Below are 15,238 nucleotides of genomic sequence, written 5' to 3'. Positions count from 1 at the left end.
GCAGATCACAACCTGGCATCGCAGCCGTCCCCCGGGCCAGCCCCTGCACTGGTGCGCCCGTGGCCCTGTCTGCAGCTCGCAGGCTGAGCGCAGGGGCCCCGCAGGGGACGGCTGCACCTGCGCCCACTGAGCCCCGGAAGCGGCTCAGGAAGGGGGGGCCATGCACCCGGGCACGGGGACCCACCCCTCAACTCACAGGCTGCGGTGACCTGCAGACAGAGGTGCTTCCCGAGACGAAGGTCCCCCTGGTCGGGTCCTGCTGTACCCAGTCTGAAGGCCCGGGTACCCGACACGAACCGTCTCCAACGGGACCTGTAATACAGGCTCCAGGCCTCCACGTTCCAGCAGGACCCAGAATGCCGCCACAAGGACCCGACTTCAGAGAAAGCTGTGCGCCGGGGCGAGAATGAGCGCCCAGCGTGCTTTCTCAGAAGGAGACTCCAGTTGTTTGCAAAACCTGTGGTTTGTTTCTCTTTCAGCTTGTGTTTGTCTGAAGGACAAACCGAATGGCTTAAATGGCATGTTTTATTTCATCAAGTTGTTCCCCAGCTGAACACACTCCGGCCCACACCCCTGAGAACAGAAGCTCACGTTGCTCAGCAGACGCACGAGGCCACCGGCTCCTGCCCCCCTCTCGAGCACCAGTTTCCAAATTATTCCCAGCGGAACACCACTGGGGCTCCTGCAAAACACACAAGGATTCGGCGGACACGGAAAGTGGGGAAGCCTGCAGACGCTCACCCTTCCTGCCCCGAGGCTGGAGAGGAAGCCTGTTCACCCTGTCTGACCGCAGTCTGAGGAGCTCACTCAGCCACAGACTACTAATTTTTCTTCATCTAGACCTGCTTCACGGAAGACGCCCGGGGACATGCTCCACGGCCTTACCTCCCCAGCGTCAGGCACAGTGGACCTGTTCCCCAAATGTCTTGTGTTCCCTCTAAACCACCACCCACCTCCCACAACCGACCCTTCCAAACTCAAGCCCGGCACCTCCTCGGGCAGCTCCCCTGCACCTCCGATCCGCGCTGTGCGGCCAGGCCGTCCACAGGCCTGACCTCAGACCCGCGGCTCCTTGGCCGCCTGCTGGCCTCCCCAGGGGTACGGGGCCAGCTCTCCTGGGACCACACCTCCTGACACCTCCGCCGGGCACACGGCAGCCTCACCGCGAGGCCGCAGCATGCTCACGCAGCGCGATCGGACACACGACCGTGCAGCAGACCCTCCTGTTTCAAGAAGTGCCTCCCACCCCCTCACCTGACTGCTCTCCCCACAGATCTGCCTTCAGCACAACTGCTCACTTTCAGTTACTCTGTGAATAAAATCCATTCTTTATGGCAAGACAAGGATGACTTAGACATAGAACAACGGTCTCGGTCCTCTGGCCCCCTCTCCCGCTACCGCGCGGCGTGTCTGCCTCTCACACAGACCGGACCTCTGTCGGCAGAAATGCCTGCTCAACAGCACACAGCAGCAGCTCCAGCCCCGGCAGGACGGCCCCTCACAGAGAACCTCCTCCCAGACGGGGCCGTGAGAACGCAGACCCGGGTCGTGTCAACCATCAGTAAGATGTCGTGTGTGCACACACGGCCTGGTGTCCCAAACCACGCTCCACTGCCATGCCAGGACCTCTAATGGAAAGAACCATCCTCGGAGCTTCCTGAGATGTTCTTCTAGGTTACACTCCTCCAATCTGGCTCCAATAAAGTCCTGCGGACTGACTGCTGTTGACGTGACCAGTCGAAGCACAGTCTGCCGTTTCTGCCGGAGCACGCAGACCCGGACCCCGCGCTGCAAGCGCGCCCCATGGGACTCGTCTTCCCCAGCGCGTGCCACGTTCCGTGCGAGGGTGTCTCTGCTGGGGACTGCGGCACAGAAACGCCTCAGAGCCCAGGCTGGACACGTGCTTCTTTTCGAGGTAGTTCGAATGTGTTTGTGCCGTGCTGGCCCCCCGACTTCCAGAGTATACACCTGGCTTCTATGTTAGATTCTTGGCTTGGGATTTCCAAACTGCATGTGTGGTAAAAATAGCCCAAAGAAGATTTTTCTGACAACAAAGACTACTGTAAGCACAGGGAACTGCATTCAGCATCCTGTAATAACCTATAATGGAAAAGAATCTGAAAAAGAAAACAACATATACATACGTATTCTTTAAAATCTTGAGAAAAAAACTTTAAAAGATTTTTCGATCCCTGCCCAGACCTCTGACCCTTTTCTGGAGCGGGAGCCGGGACCCGGGCAGCCCCGACAGGCTCCTGGTGAAAGGCCTGAGCCCAGTCAGGGCCACAGCCAGGCATCCTGCGTCCACACTCAGCACCAAATCCACGCCTCCAGGCTCCAGGCCTCAGGCTGCCCCAGGCTGCCCCAGGCCATGCAGACCATTCTGGCTTTTGGGGCCGCCTCACGTCTGCCACCTGGGAGCGTACTTTCCTTTTTCCCCCCCGCTCAGGTGCACTCTGCTACACTGACCGGGGAACAGGCTCCTCGCAACAGGCTCCTCGCGGGCCCACCTGCACCCCCGAGGCGGCATCGAGCCGCTCGCGCCTTGTCCCCTCTCCCCACGGCCGCTCCCCAGCTCCCCCGCCTGCAGAGGGCCCCGCGTGCTCGCCTTGGCCCTCCCCATCCTTCCTCCCCGTCCACTCCACACGCAACGCTGCAACCAGAGTGCAAAAGGCCGAGTTTTAGAACATGTGTCAGACCAAGTTGGGTTTTTTTTTTTTGGCTAAAATCTTCTATGGACAGATGACCAAGAAATTCTACGCTGAGGTATATACCCCAGAGAAATGAAAACATATATCCACACAGAAACGTGAACCTGAATGTTTACAGTGGCCAAAGGCAGGAACAATCTGGATGTCCACCAACTTATGAATGTCCAACAAAATGCAGGAGAGCCATGCAACGAGACAGTGTTCACCCACAGAAAGAAGAAAGTCCTGACACGGCACGGGCGAGCCCTGGAGACACCCGGCTGGGGGAAGCAGCCAGTCACAGAAGACCACACACGGACTGCACTCTGGGCGAGGCTCCAGGCGGGAAACTCGAGAGAGACACACAGCAGCCGCGGGGAGCGCGCGGACCGCGGCTGCCGCGAGGGGCCGCGTCTCCTGTCGAGGTGATGAAAAGGCTCTAATGTGGACGCTGGTGATCGCGTCTGGTGACCCGTGTGAAGCACATCTCTGTAGGGTGTGCAAAACACTCTTCCAGAGGCCCCGACGTCTCTGAGAGTAAGCCCGCACTCCTGGCCAGCTGTGGCGGCCCGCTCCTCGCAGCCCCGGCCTGCCCTGGGGCCTTAGCCCGGACCACCCTGGCCCTTACCGTCCGCACGTCAGTCTCCTCCAGGGCCTCTGGAGCACGGGGCGCCTCGCACACGGCCCCTCTGCAGCGCCTGCACGCACTGCCTGCAGTGCTCACCCCTCCCCGCAGCTCTCAACAGGGCGGGCCTCGCACTCCTGGCCTTTCTCTGACCCCCCAGGAGTCCTCTGTAAGGCCTCTCGTAACAACTCAGAGTATGTGTAAGACACCTTGACTTAATTCTCTGATGCTTGCTGCTCCTTGAGGAAATGCACCCACATTCTATACAGCACACGGTACAGAGCTGTTACTCAGTAAATATTTGTGGATTGAATAAAACTTCAGAAACAAGCTCACAGTCCGTAGCAGGTTACTGCTCAGAGGTTATAAACCCCTGGCAGACAGTCACCGTGTCTCCGGACCTCTCTGCGGCTCCTGAGCGCCAACGGTGTAGCCTGGTTCAGCCGTCCTTCAGGGCCTGTGGTCTCAACGCTGGATTTAACCCATTTCACTTGTCTCCACTCAGAAGCAGTTTTCAAAGGGAGTTTTTTCCAGCAAATGAAAGATTACTTTTGCATTTAGTTTCTGGATGAAACTAACAGTATCTAAATTACATCTGAACTATGAAATACATAAATACTTAAGATTTGATTTATTAACGTTTCCCTGGCTGGAAGCCTATTATAAGATGACAGCTGTTGGCTCTGCAATCTGTTAGCCCAGAAAATAGAATCTCTTCAAGCTTTATGTGAATAAATGAAAAAAGAAAGGGAGGAAAGGAAGAAGAAAAGCACTTTTTCAACTTATTTTCTTTCCATTTCGTCTCAAATGACATGTCTTTAAGCTGTCTTTACAATAAACAAGTATCTAAAACGTTTAACTCACTATCTCATAGATGAAAAGATGCTCTGACATGCTACACATATGCACACATTCACAAATACAACACTCCTTCTTTTGGATATTCAAAATAAAATGAAGTCAAACTGGAATCTAAATTTTGGTAAGATTCCACTTGTTTTTATAGTCTTAAAAAAGGGATCATTATGGCTTCAGTCTTCAACTCCCAAATGGAATGCATTCTATTTTTTCCCACTTCTTCAAGTGGGAGGAAGTGGCCTGTCCTTTTTGGTCACATCCTCCAAGGTCTCTCAGGCCTCACGCTTAGTTCAGTTCAGTCTCTCAGGCGTGTCCGACTCTTTGTGACCCCATGGACTGCAGGACGCTAGGCTTCTCTGTCCATCACCAACTCCCAAAGCCTACTCAAACTCATGTCCATTAAGTCGGTGATGCCATCCAACCATCTCATCCTCTCTCATCCCCTTTTCCCGCCTTCAATCTTTCCCAGCATCAGGGTCTTTTCCAAGAGTCAGTTCCTGGCATGAGGTGGCCAAAGTATCAGAGTTTCAGCTTCAGCATTAGTCCCTCCAATGAACACCCAGGACTGATCTCCTTTAGGATGGACTGGTTGGATCTCCTTGCAATCCAAGGAACTCTAAAGAATCTTCTCCAACACCACAGTTCAAAAGCATCAATTCTGCGGCGCTCAGCTTTCTTCACAGTCCAACTCTCACATCCATACATGACCACTGGAAAAACCATAGCCTTGACTAAATGGACCTTTGTTGACAAATTAATGTCTCTGCTTTTTGATATGCTGTCTAGGTTGGTCTAACTTTTCTTCCAAGGAGTAAGCATCTTTCAATTTCATGGCTGCAGTCACCCTCTGCAGTGATTTTGGAGCCCCCAAAAATAAAGTCAGCCACTGTTTCCCCATCTATTTGCCATGAAGTGACGGGACGAGATGCCATGACCTCAGTTTTCTGAATGTTGAGCTTTAAGCCAGCTTTTTCCCTCTCCTCTCTCACTTTCATTAGGAGGCCCTTCAGTTCTTCACTTTCTGCCATAAGGGGCTGTCAGTTCTCTTAGTTTCTCCCTAAAGTCTCTCTGAGGTCAGCTCTCGACCGCTCCCTCCACCCCTCTAGTGAGTCCGCAGAACAGCCAGCCACTGACCCCAGCCCATCCGTCACGCCCTGTCCGCTGCCTTTTCTGACATTCTTCTTAAATTAATCACCGCTGTACATCGAGCTCTGCTTCTCTGAGCCTTTTATCACATCCCTGCTCTCCTTTGCTGCCAGAGATGAGCACGGACCACGCAGTGCAGGACCAAGACCCTTCTCTGTGCTCAGGTGCTCCAGCACAAAGGGGAAAACAGTGCCTCAAAGGGGCCTCTCTCTCTCTCTCGTAAGACGAATACAAAGAAGAAATGCCTATATCCGTAACGGAAAAAGTATGTATGTTAAATAATCAGAAATAATTGAAATCTCCACCATAAGTCTCCGAGAGGCAAAGAACAAACCCAAGCCATAACAGAAAGCTCTGTTTCCAAGAAGCCTCTGAGCTGGGGACTCACTCGCGCCACCCAGCCCTGCACCTCCCACCCCAGAGCAGAGCACATGGGAAGCGGGGGACACACACCTCCTCCTCTCCCTGGCTTCCACAGCGGGCTCGGGGCCAGGGGCGCAGAGCGGGGTGGCGGCTGGAACCCCGCTGGCAGTGCTGGGCGGGGGGCGGTTCGTGATCACACAGAGCGGGCTGCTGCAGGCGATGCCGTCTGCTCTCTCTGCTGTGGAGTCGGCCTGGGACCTGTAAGGGGCCCTAAAATCAAGAAGGACACAGCAGAAAGGGAACGGTCAGCACACACACAGCACTGCCTGGGGACCTGTGAGGGGTCCTGAAGTCAGGAAGGACACAGCAGAAGGGGAACAGTCAGCACCCACGTATGCACACATGCACGCACGCGCGCACACACACACACACACACACACACAGCACCGCCCTAGGACCTGTGACAGGTCCTGAAGTCAGGAAGGACACAGCAGAAGGGGAACAGCCAGCACCCATGCACGCACGCGCACACACACACACACACACAGCAGAAGGGGAACAGTCAGCATGTACACACACACACAGCACCGCCCTGGGACCTGTGAGGGGTCCTGAAGTCAGGAAGGACACAGCAGAAGGGGAACAGTCAGCGTGCGTGCGCACACACACACACACACACACACACCACCGCCCTGGCAGAGGCAGAGCCTTGAGCTGGGCTCGCCCAGAGAATCTTCTTGCTCAGAATTTGTCTGTGGTTGGTGTGTTTTCTTAATTCTGAGCTCTTAAATCTTACAACACTGATTACACTTTCAGTCTGACATCTTCTGCCTAAGGAGTTATGTTTCAGGAAAAGGAAAAAAAATTTTTTATTTTGAGATACAAAACAACTTCATTTACTCATCTACGGCACAGGTAGGGACAGACACGAGAGCGCTCTGAAGGGCTCCGGAGCCCCGCCTGGTCTCCACACTCACACACCGGACGCCACTGAGGTCACTTACACCTCCCTGAGCCCCAGGCAGGGAGCCCCGAGCGGCCGCGGCCGACTCCCACGACCAGACCGTCTTCCCGGATCGCCCAGAACCACTCGGGCGCACGCGGCAGCCTCAGCTAGCAGGGCAACTGCTCTCTCCCCACGGAGCCCACGCCTGACTGTCCACACTCACAGCTGCAGACAGGAGAGACCAGGCTCCTAGTGCGGCCCTAAGACAGACTTCCTAGCGGCAAGCTGTGCAATTAGACTCATTTACATGAAAACAAGATCTTTGTTTCTTAACAAAGACTTGAGAGCAGCCATTGGCTCCGCACCCAAAAAGCCATCGTCTGTGATGTCACAGCTTGTTGCTGGGGTAACAGAGATGGGGAAGCAATGGAAATAATAAATGCTAAAAATCTGTTTTTTTCACCTACTTACAACTACCACAAATGCTTACAAGTAGCTATAAGCTTGAAAGAATGATCAGATCATAAAAATATCAATACCGTACCTAGATGCAAGGATAAAAATAGAACAGTTCTGAACTGGTATCTAAAAAATACAAGCCACTTCTCCAGAAGCAGTTAATAGCTCAGGAAAAAGGTAAGATTTTACATTTTTTTTTTTAAGTGAAGGCAAATAATTCCTCAGACTCACAAGATGTATGAGTCTTTAGGAAGCACTAATAAAATTAATCAGAAGTATTAGTCACTCAGTCATGTCTGACTCTTTGTGACCCAATGGACTGTAGCCATCAGGCTCCTCTGTCCGTTGAATTCTACACGCAAGAATACTGGAGTGGATTGCCATTTCCTTCTCCAGGGGATCTTCCTGACCCAGGGATTGAACTCAGGTCTCCCGCATTGCAGGCAGATTCTTTACCATCTGAGCCACTAACAAAGGTATAAAAAATTTACAATCATCAAAACCTTACATGAAATTCTTCTTAGTTAATAATATGCTTTGGTCTCTGCAATTTCTCATGCTGGAGAAATGCCAAGGATGTTGTTAAATTACAGAATATGATTTTTACCATTTTGAAGTACATAACTTTACAGACTGATCAGAAGAGGAAAAGCTCCGGGGCAGGGGACCAGAGGCTTTGGAACCACCTGGGGCTAAGCTCAACCTCTCTGACCTCTCACCCTCTAAGGCAGGGATAACGATGCCTAGAAGTGCAAGGTCTTGTGAGATTAAATAAAACATAGCCTGTGGGACACTTGGTATAGTGCCCAGAATAAAAGATAAACTCAGTGGAAACAGAAGTGAAGCAGAGGAGAGCCCCGAAACGCAGAGATGCAGGCTCCAACTTGCCTCTGCTCCTTCCGGCCGTGTGGCCGCGGGCACATCGCTGCACTCCTGGGCCTCAGCCTCCTCATCCTATGAAGTGAGGATGCTGCTCACACACCAGAGGGCTCCTCAGGACCGGACGGGACACACCCACATTCACACTCCTCAGTACAGGCCCCTACAGCTCAGGGCAGCCACGTGCCCCGTTAAGAATCCACATGCATCAAAGTCTCCCTGGCTGCTGGACAGAGCCAGCGTGGCAGGAACAGAAAGCTAGTGCTTGGGGGAAATTCTCGATCAGAGGCATTCCCTCTCCTCCTCCTCCCTCGAATGGTCTAGAGTGCAGCCGTGATGGCGAGAACTCCAGCAGCTACTCTGAACCATGAGGCAACCCCTGGAAATGGAAGCCACGATCTAACCACTGTGACTCGAGCCATGTGCCAGCCCTATCTCGGGACCGTCCTGAGAGGAAAAACGAAGATTCATCATACCTGAGTCACTATTACCAGATGTACTGTACGTGTGAGTGAACTGAGTCCTGATGTAACTCTGTTCGGCACGAGCCCCGTGCCTGGCCCAGGCTGGAGCTCCACACAGGGCAGCTGCTGCAGCTCCCCAGGCCACGCTTGGAGCTTGCTGGGAGCCTCTCTGCTTCAGCGTCGCCACGTGTGGGGACAACACGCCTGTCCCCACAGGGCTACCACCCTGTGCAAACGCGCTGTCACGGGGCCTGGCGAGCGTGTGCAGTCACACGGGGGCTGTGAGCGGTGCCCAGCAACGGGCAGCACCGCGTCGGGAGGAGAGCGCAGCCGGACACTGCAGGCGGCCCCTGCACAGGCGTGTGGGCAGCATCGCCCTCGCTGACGCGTCTTGTCTCTGCGCCGGCTGCAGAGACAGGAGCAGAGTGGGCCCTGGCTGCCCCCAGAGGAAGGCCTCTGACCAGTCATGCCAGCTACGGCCGCAGTGGAAGCTCCGCTCCGATGGGCCAGATGCCAGGAAGACACAGCCGGGACAGAGAGCAGACCAGCACCATGCCCGCCTCCCTGTGCGGCTGGAGCGCTTCCGGAGCAGGACCAAGCCTCCTGCCCACCGCGGTCTGAACGCCGTCCTCCAGAAAGATACACAGAAGAGTCCTACTGAGCATTACAGAAAATACAAGTGAAAGATGGGGTGTCTGTAATCTCTGATTTACCACAACAGTCTGACCCTGGACTTGCGGTCCCGGCTGCCAGGGTTACTGAGAGGGGAGAGCGGTCGTATTAAGCTGAGGCCTGAACGCCCCCTCCGCTGACAGGACAGGCGGCCTTGGGGCAGCTGCCGCACCCACGCTGACACGGCCGAGCTCTCCACGCGCACCTGCGGGTCGGCTGGCGGCCCAGCAGCTTACCTGCCCTGGGGCACAGACGAGCAGCGTCTGTACTGCGCAGAGCGGGCCGGGAGGCGGGCTGCCGGCCGCCTGGAGCTGGATGAACCCACGGCAAGGAGGGAGGCAGCAGGAGGTTGGCTGCGATGGGCAGAAGGTGGGCATGGAGGGGCCACTACGTCCACCACAGGACGCACTGCAAAACAGCACACGGTCACTTCCTTCAGGACACGCGGCTCACCACCCGCCCAGCGCCACCTCCCCACCCAGCTGGGCGCTTCAAGCAAGTTGGGTGGAGGAGAGGACGTGACCGCTGGAAGTGGAGGGACCCAGCCTGCCTCGTGCTGGGCCCGCAGCAAGCAGGCCTCCGTCCGTCACCCCGCCCAGGGGAGGACAAGAGAGGGGGTGCAGCAGGAGGGAGCAGAATGCATGGACGGACTGGGCCTGAGAGGGGGAGACAGGAAACAGCCATTTTATCAGAAAAACACTCCGACAACCCCCAAGACAGAAAGTCACGCGAGCCCAGAGGCCTCCCTGAGACAGAAGCACCGCTGCAAAAGCGTGGAGCGGCTCTGGAGCAGAGAGCGAGCGCAGAGCGGAGAGAGGCCAGAGGCCGGCGCCTGCACGGCAGCACCCGGCGGGCGGCGGAGCACGGCCATCCTGCTCCACCGAGACACGCAACCTCCACCTCAACCGCGGCAGGCAATCATCCGAGTCTGAATTTATCTAAAAACTTGACTGTAACAGCAAACTGGGGGTGTGACCAGAAACGGTCAGAAGACTTCTTGGGCAAAAGACGCATCTTACTGGGCTGTATGAAAGGAATTTCTGCCTAAAAAATAAGAAGAGAAAGGAAAACGGCACGTTTCTGAGAGTTGGCTTAGCCCAAGAATGACAAATACCTGCTCACGCCTTCTGTCTGAAATGGTGCCTGTGTGTGATTCTTTCCTTTTGAAAGATCACAAAGTAAGATTTGTTCTCTCAGACTCGCTCGCGTAAGGAAGCACGCTCTCACCCTGCAGAGACGTGTCCCTAACCCCACCCCAGTTCTCAGTTCACCAAGACTGTCCAGACGACATCTGCCAACCAAACGGTACTCCCTCCATCCGTCCGCTGAGACTTGGACGTGGAAACCCCAGCCCATCAAGGTACAACACCAGGCCTGAACAGCGAACACAGCCTCACCTTCCCTAAGGTCTAGGACGTTATTCTCCTTGAGAAGTTTTCTTAGTCTTGGATCCAACCGTAAGGAGCAGTAAAGCACCTATTTAGACTAAGGCCTCACCCTGAAGACAAACAGGTAACAGCCTCATTAAAGCCAGAAACACGAAGGCTGCAGGACAAGCTTCAGGCCCATCACTGAGCGGCACGGGCGCCGTCAAAGCTGAGCCTTCTCTCTCAGGACACGTCTGCAGAACTGAAGTTTCAAAAGGCAACAGCAGCTCTCTGATTTCGGAACAGTGCCCACGTTCTGATGTTAATTGGTTGATAAGATTCTTCCAGTCAGATGAAAATAGTTTTTATCCCAAACACAGTCTGTGGGCAAAGCCCGTTTCTAGGGTAGCCAACGAATCATCAGAAAACCTAATGACGAAGACGGTGGCACGAAGAGGCAGGTGGAGGGTTAAGAAAGCGGGAGTGAAGAGAGAATTCAGAAGAAGCCACGAGAGTCAGATTCTTCCACAAGAGCAGCAAAGTTTAAACTGAAATATGAATCGTGTCTTACAGCATCAGGGCTCTGGCAAAGGTGCGCTGCTTGCTGGCTGGTACATGGCAAAGAAAGTAACTGCAGAAAGGGGCATACAGATGAGAAAGGGGCAGGACACCCAGGTACCTTCTCTGCACCACACTTCCGACTTTCACATCTTGATGAATCTGAGGGCCATTAAAGTCATAAAAACAACAACTCAAGTCCCGGAATGAACAGGCTTCAATACAAGACTGTCACATTAAAAACTGTTCCCATCTCCCCTTACACCTCTGGGTTCCCCCCTGCCTCCCCGTTCAGTCCCGCTCAGAGACAGCTAGAAGCCATAACTGGCTGCAGACTGCACAGGACTGAAAGGGTGAGGTATGTATTCACATCTGTCTGCAGGGAGAACTTGGAATCAGATTAGTCTAATTCAGTTAGGAAAATAAATTAATTTTAATTTAAAATTACTTAACATGTTAATCCCAAGAAATCTAAAAGCAATTTATTTTTTGATTCACTTTTGTGATGCTAATTGGGTGTAAAAAGGCATGCAGTTACTACCCATCTGTCCACAGCCAGATGACGGAAAACCGCCTCCCGCCTGGGGAGCAGGTACCTTTTCAGGAAGGTCGACACGTAGGTGGAGGGCGCGGCCGTCTGCGGGGTCTCGCTCCCCTTGGCTGCGTCCCTCCAGGGCTGCCGGGGGTGGGAGCCACTGCGCACCAGGTTAGCAGCCGACTCTCTGCAGAGGCAGGACAGACAAGGCGGCACTGAGGCCACTGCCTCCGCGCAGCGCACCAGCTCACTGGGGGTGGGCAGACGGGGGCCGGAACACGGCAAAGGAACCAGCAGGACGCTCCTGACTCGGCTGCTCCCCGTGCAGACGGAGGGCTGGCTCAGCATCTCTGTCTGCTCTTGCATCCACTTCAGAGCCAGCCCGCCTCACTGGGGACCAAGGCCTCGCTTCCAGGGTCTGGAGCTTCTGGAAGGAGCGGTCACTTTGCTCCTCATTTACAAGGCTGGCGGGTCAGCCCAGGGACAGGTCACTCCAGGCAAGCAGAGCGGGGGTGGGGTGGAGAGGACGAGGGTCCAGGGGAAGCAGCCCCTCCGCTCACAATAGGCCGCATATCCTGAACAGGAGCCCAGAAGAGGCTCACCCCCAGCAGGCAACTCAGGGCCTCTGCCTCCCCAGGGCCCCCAGCAGCCCTTCCCAAGCGGGGACTGTGGGCAAGTGCATGCCGCTTCAGCAGGCCTGGGAGCACCAGGCCTCCGCATCGCCAGCGCGCCGTGGGGGGTAGGACCGCGCCTCGAGGAGTCGGCTCCGAGACGCGGTGTACACAACTCCCACACTCATCTGAACATCGACGTACAAATTAGAAGCTGCTTGACTCAATTCTGTAACAAGGCTCTTAGTGCTGACCAAGGGACGGGCCCTGTGCTGAGACCCGCATGGACACAGAGGCAGCTGTGGGGACCCCCTGCGCTGGACTGAGGACCTGAGGGGGTGGGGCTGGGGGTCCTGGACAGGGGGACGGGGGGCGACCAGTACCTGTTCTCCTTCTCCTCAAGGTCGCTAGCACTGCCCGGCCTCCGCAGCCCCAGTGAACTCAAGGAGCTTCTGGTTTCTCTCTCCTGCAAAGTCAAAACAAGTGAAGCACAGAGAAGGCCCGCCCTGACACGGTGCGGGGCGGAAAGGCAGAACCTGCACACCTGCATGATTTACTTCCAGGCTCAACACCAACTCCAGCTCGAGCGGCATAAACAAAGGCTTATTCCCAGCTCTCCTCCATTAGACGCCAACATGTAGGGAGAGAATCCTCTCGGGAAAAGCCGGGATGGTCAAACAAGGGAACAGCAGCAGCCCCACCAGAAGGGGACTTCTGAGAAGCCACAGGCAAGCTGTGCTCTGACGCTCTCTGCCTTGAAAGGCAGCCACAGGTACAAAAAACGGGCTGACACCTCGGCCCGAGTGGCTCCAGAAACACAGGGCTGAGGGGGCTGCGTCCAGAGGAGACGTGGCCGCTCACACGAGCAGCCAGCGCGCCCCGTGAAACCTGGACCAACTGAAGACCAGGACCGCGGGGCTCCCGGTGAGCAGCGGGTGAGGGCTCCCCCCCCTCGTCCCTCCATCAGCCAGAGGAGGGCACACGGAGGATTCTGTTCTAAGTGCTCGGCTGCCCGAGCTTCATTAGGGTTGAAAGCCCAAGTAAGGAACTCTGCTTCTGAACACCAAGAGAATAAACCACTGGTGCTGGTTCAGAGGGACGTTTTAGGCCGCATCCAAGCCTTCACGCTCTCACTCACGTTTCTGCCCTCGGGGAGGAGGGAAGGGAAGAATGAACAGAAGGCAGGCCAAAAGGAAAAGGTCTTTCTTTCTTGGAAAACCAAGTAATCGCAAGCAAACAGCTACCTGATAACCAACATGCCTGTCTCCTTTCAAAGACTCCACACTTCCAGAACCCAATGAGGGACCAGAAACTATTTCCATCTGTCCCTGAGGTTGAACCGCCACAGAAGGAAACCGCACCTTTTCTCTGTTGTCCATCAGAGTGGAGATGCGGGGGCTGGAGGCTGAGCGGTGGACGGACGCGCCCCGATCCCGCAGGGCCTCCCTGGCCCCGGCGGCCTCGCTCAGCACATTCTGGCTGCCGGTCTTCCTGAGGCCCAGCCTCCACGAACACGGAGACTCGTCCCTGGTCTCCTCTGGCTTGCTGAAGAGGCTGGAGGGCTACGAGGGAAGGGGCACCGGAGGTGAGGTCCCGACGGCTCCTCCCACCCTTGGCCGAGCTGCGAGGGCAACGTAAGGAGGGCAGCGGCCCAGAGCAGGCCAGGGGCCATGCCCCCACCCCCCACAGCCCCCAACCCCTCGCAGGGCACTCACCCAGCAGAGAACCACAGCAGGGCGAGTGCACGCCCCTCTCCACGCCTCCACCCACCCACCTGTGAACCTGGCTGAGAGCAGACCCTCCTACAACACGTGGACCCTGGAAAACACAGCTGGGCCACGGCCCTGTGATGGCACTGTGGTGAGCTGACTTAAGGTAACACCGACACAAACGCTGAAGGCCTCTGCACTCAAATTCTAACCGCTTATTTCAAGAAAACAGCTTATCTGATACAGGCAGCAGTTCTAAGCATTTCAGATTTCAAGGAGCAGCAAAATCAAAAAGAAAAAAATGGTAGAAGTTATAGCGTTGCCAGGTTTTAAATTCTGCCAAGAGAACAGCTTTCAAAAATGAATTACCATTTTCATTACCATCATTTCATTAAAAAGTAATGTTAACATTAGAAAAGAAAGGTTCATGGAAAGCTTACATTGTCCTTAAGCATCTCATTTCCACAAACCACAGAACACATCACAGACCAGAGTCAGCCCGAAGACAAGCTGAGGCACGACAGGCCTGGGGAGCACCAGCCCACCGCCTCCCCGGCCGCAGGGGCCCTGCTGGAATGCCGGTCTCTCCCCAGAACCAGGCCGGCTCTACTGCCGGCGCAGCGGGAACGCGACAGACGCCTGACCCCGCGCTTAGACCTGCTCTGCCGTGCACCCCCCACGGGGCTCTGCAGAAGCGCCCTGTGGCTCTTCAGGAGCTGCCCACTCTCGCCAGAATCTTCCGAGCAAAGAGGCATGGGCGTGTGTGGGTGGCTTTCCCTCCTGAAGAGCAGGTGACCCTGTCACACTCCTCACGACGCAGTGAGGACCGCGTCTGCCGGTGCTGCCCGACAGCTCACGGCAGCGCCTGGGAACGAGGTGCGGCCGAGCCTCTGCCTCCCGGGGCCCATGAAGACACCGGAGCCCCACCGCACACGTGAGGCGCCGAGGGGGCCAGCGAGGGAGTGCCTGCAGAAGCACAGCGCTTCCCAGCACCTCACACTGAAGCACATGCCGGCTCCTCCGCAGCGAGCCTCAGGCTGATGAGGCCGGGGAGGCCGCCGGCCTTCAGCCTCTCCAACCTCTGCTCTCCCGCCAGCAGCTGCACAGACCTCACTCACAGAGGGAGAGTGAAGACAAGAGCGGGCGTCGCAGCGCCCAGGCCGCACGCTGGCCGGCCTCCCGCCCAGCCCGACCTTGACCTACGCACACCCCAACCTCAGACTCGGAGACAACAGGCCACAGACAGCATTTTCTTGGTCCCAGGCTACTAGAGCCTGGGTCACCTAAACACACTGTAGCCAAATTGCCTGGTGATGGTTTCTAAGTTTTTTAAAACATGTGGTAGGCAAGTCATGA

The 15,238-nt window shown here is 55.6% G+C and overlaps 1 protein-coding gene across 20 annotated transcripts in view; it reads right to left on the bottom strand.

Moving 5' to 3' along the window:
- The window catches only part of PPP1R12B (protein phosphatase 1 regulatory subunit 12B), a 159,935-nt gene that overhangs the window by 84,701 nt on the left and 59,996 nt on the right, over window positions 1–15,238 (bottom strand). For 5 of the 20 annotated variants that reach the window (XR_014053000.1, XR_014052998.1, XM_081487333.1 and 2 more), the window contains 4 exons: window positions 13,535–13,735; window positions 12,557–12,639; window positions 11,624–11,749; window positions 5,773–5,952 (listed from right to left, as the gene is read on the bottom strand). Coding sequence is in view for 10 of the 20 variants with exons in the window: in XM_081487333.1 (XP_081343459.1) it covers window positions 5,773–5,952; window positions 11,624–11,749; window positions 12,557–12,639; window positions 13,535–13,552 (407 nt within the window). In the remaining 10 variants the exon portion in view is untranslated. Of the gene's footprint in view, window positions 1–1,626; window positions 2,118–3,930; window positions 5,565–5,772; window positions 5,953–6,686; window positions 6,934–9,338; window positions 9,759–10,992; window positions 11,190–11,623; window positions 11,750–12,556; window positions 12,640–13,534; window positions 13,736–15,238 lie in introns of those variants that run through there. The other 15 variants (XR_014052999.1, XM_081487335.1, XM_081487334.1 and 12 more) reach the window with 11 other exon arrangements.

Source organism: Giraffa tippelskirchi, chromosome 5 (assembly GCF_054371585.1).
Source record: "Giraffa tippelskirchi isolate mGirTip1 chromosome 5, T2T-mGirTip1v1.2.pri, whole genome shotgun sequence".
Taxonomy (NCBI): Eukaryota; Metazoa; Chordata; class Mammalia; order Artiodactyla; family Giraffidae; genus Giraffa; species Giraffa tippelskirchi.
The sequence above is the reverse complement of the archived record's forward strand: the minus strand, read 5'-3'. Positions and strand labels throughout refer to the sequence as shown.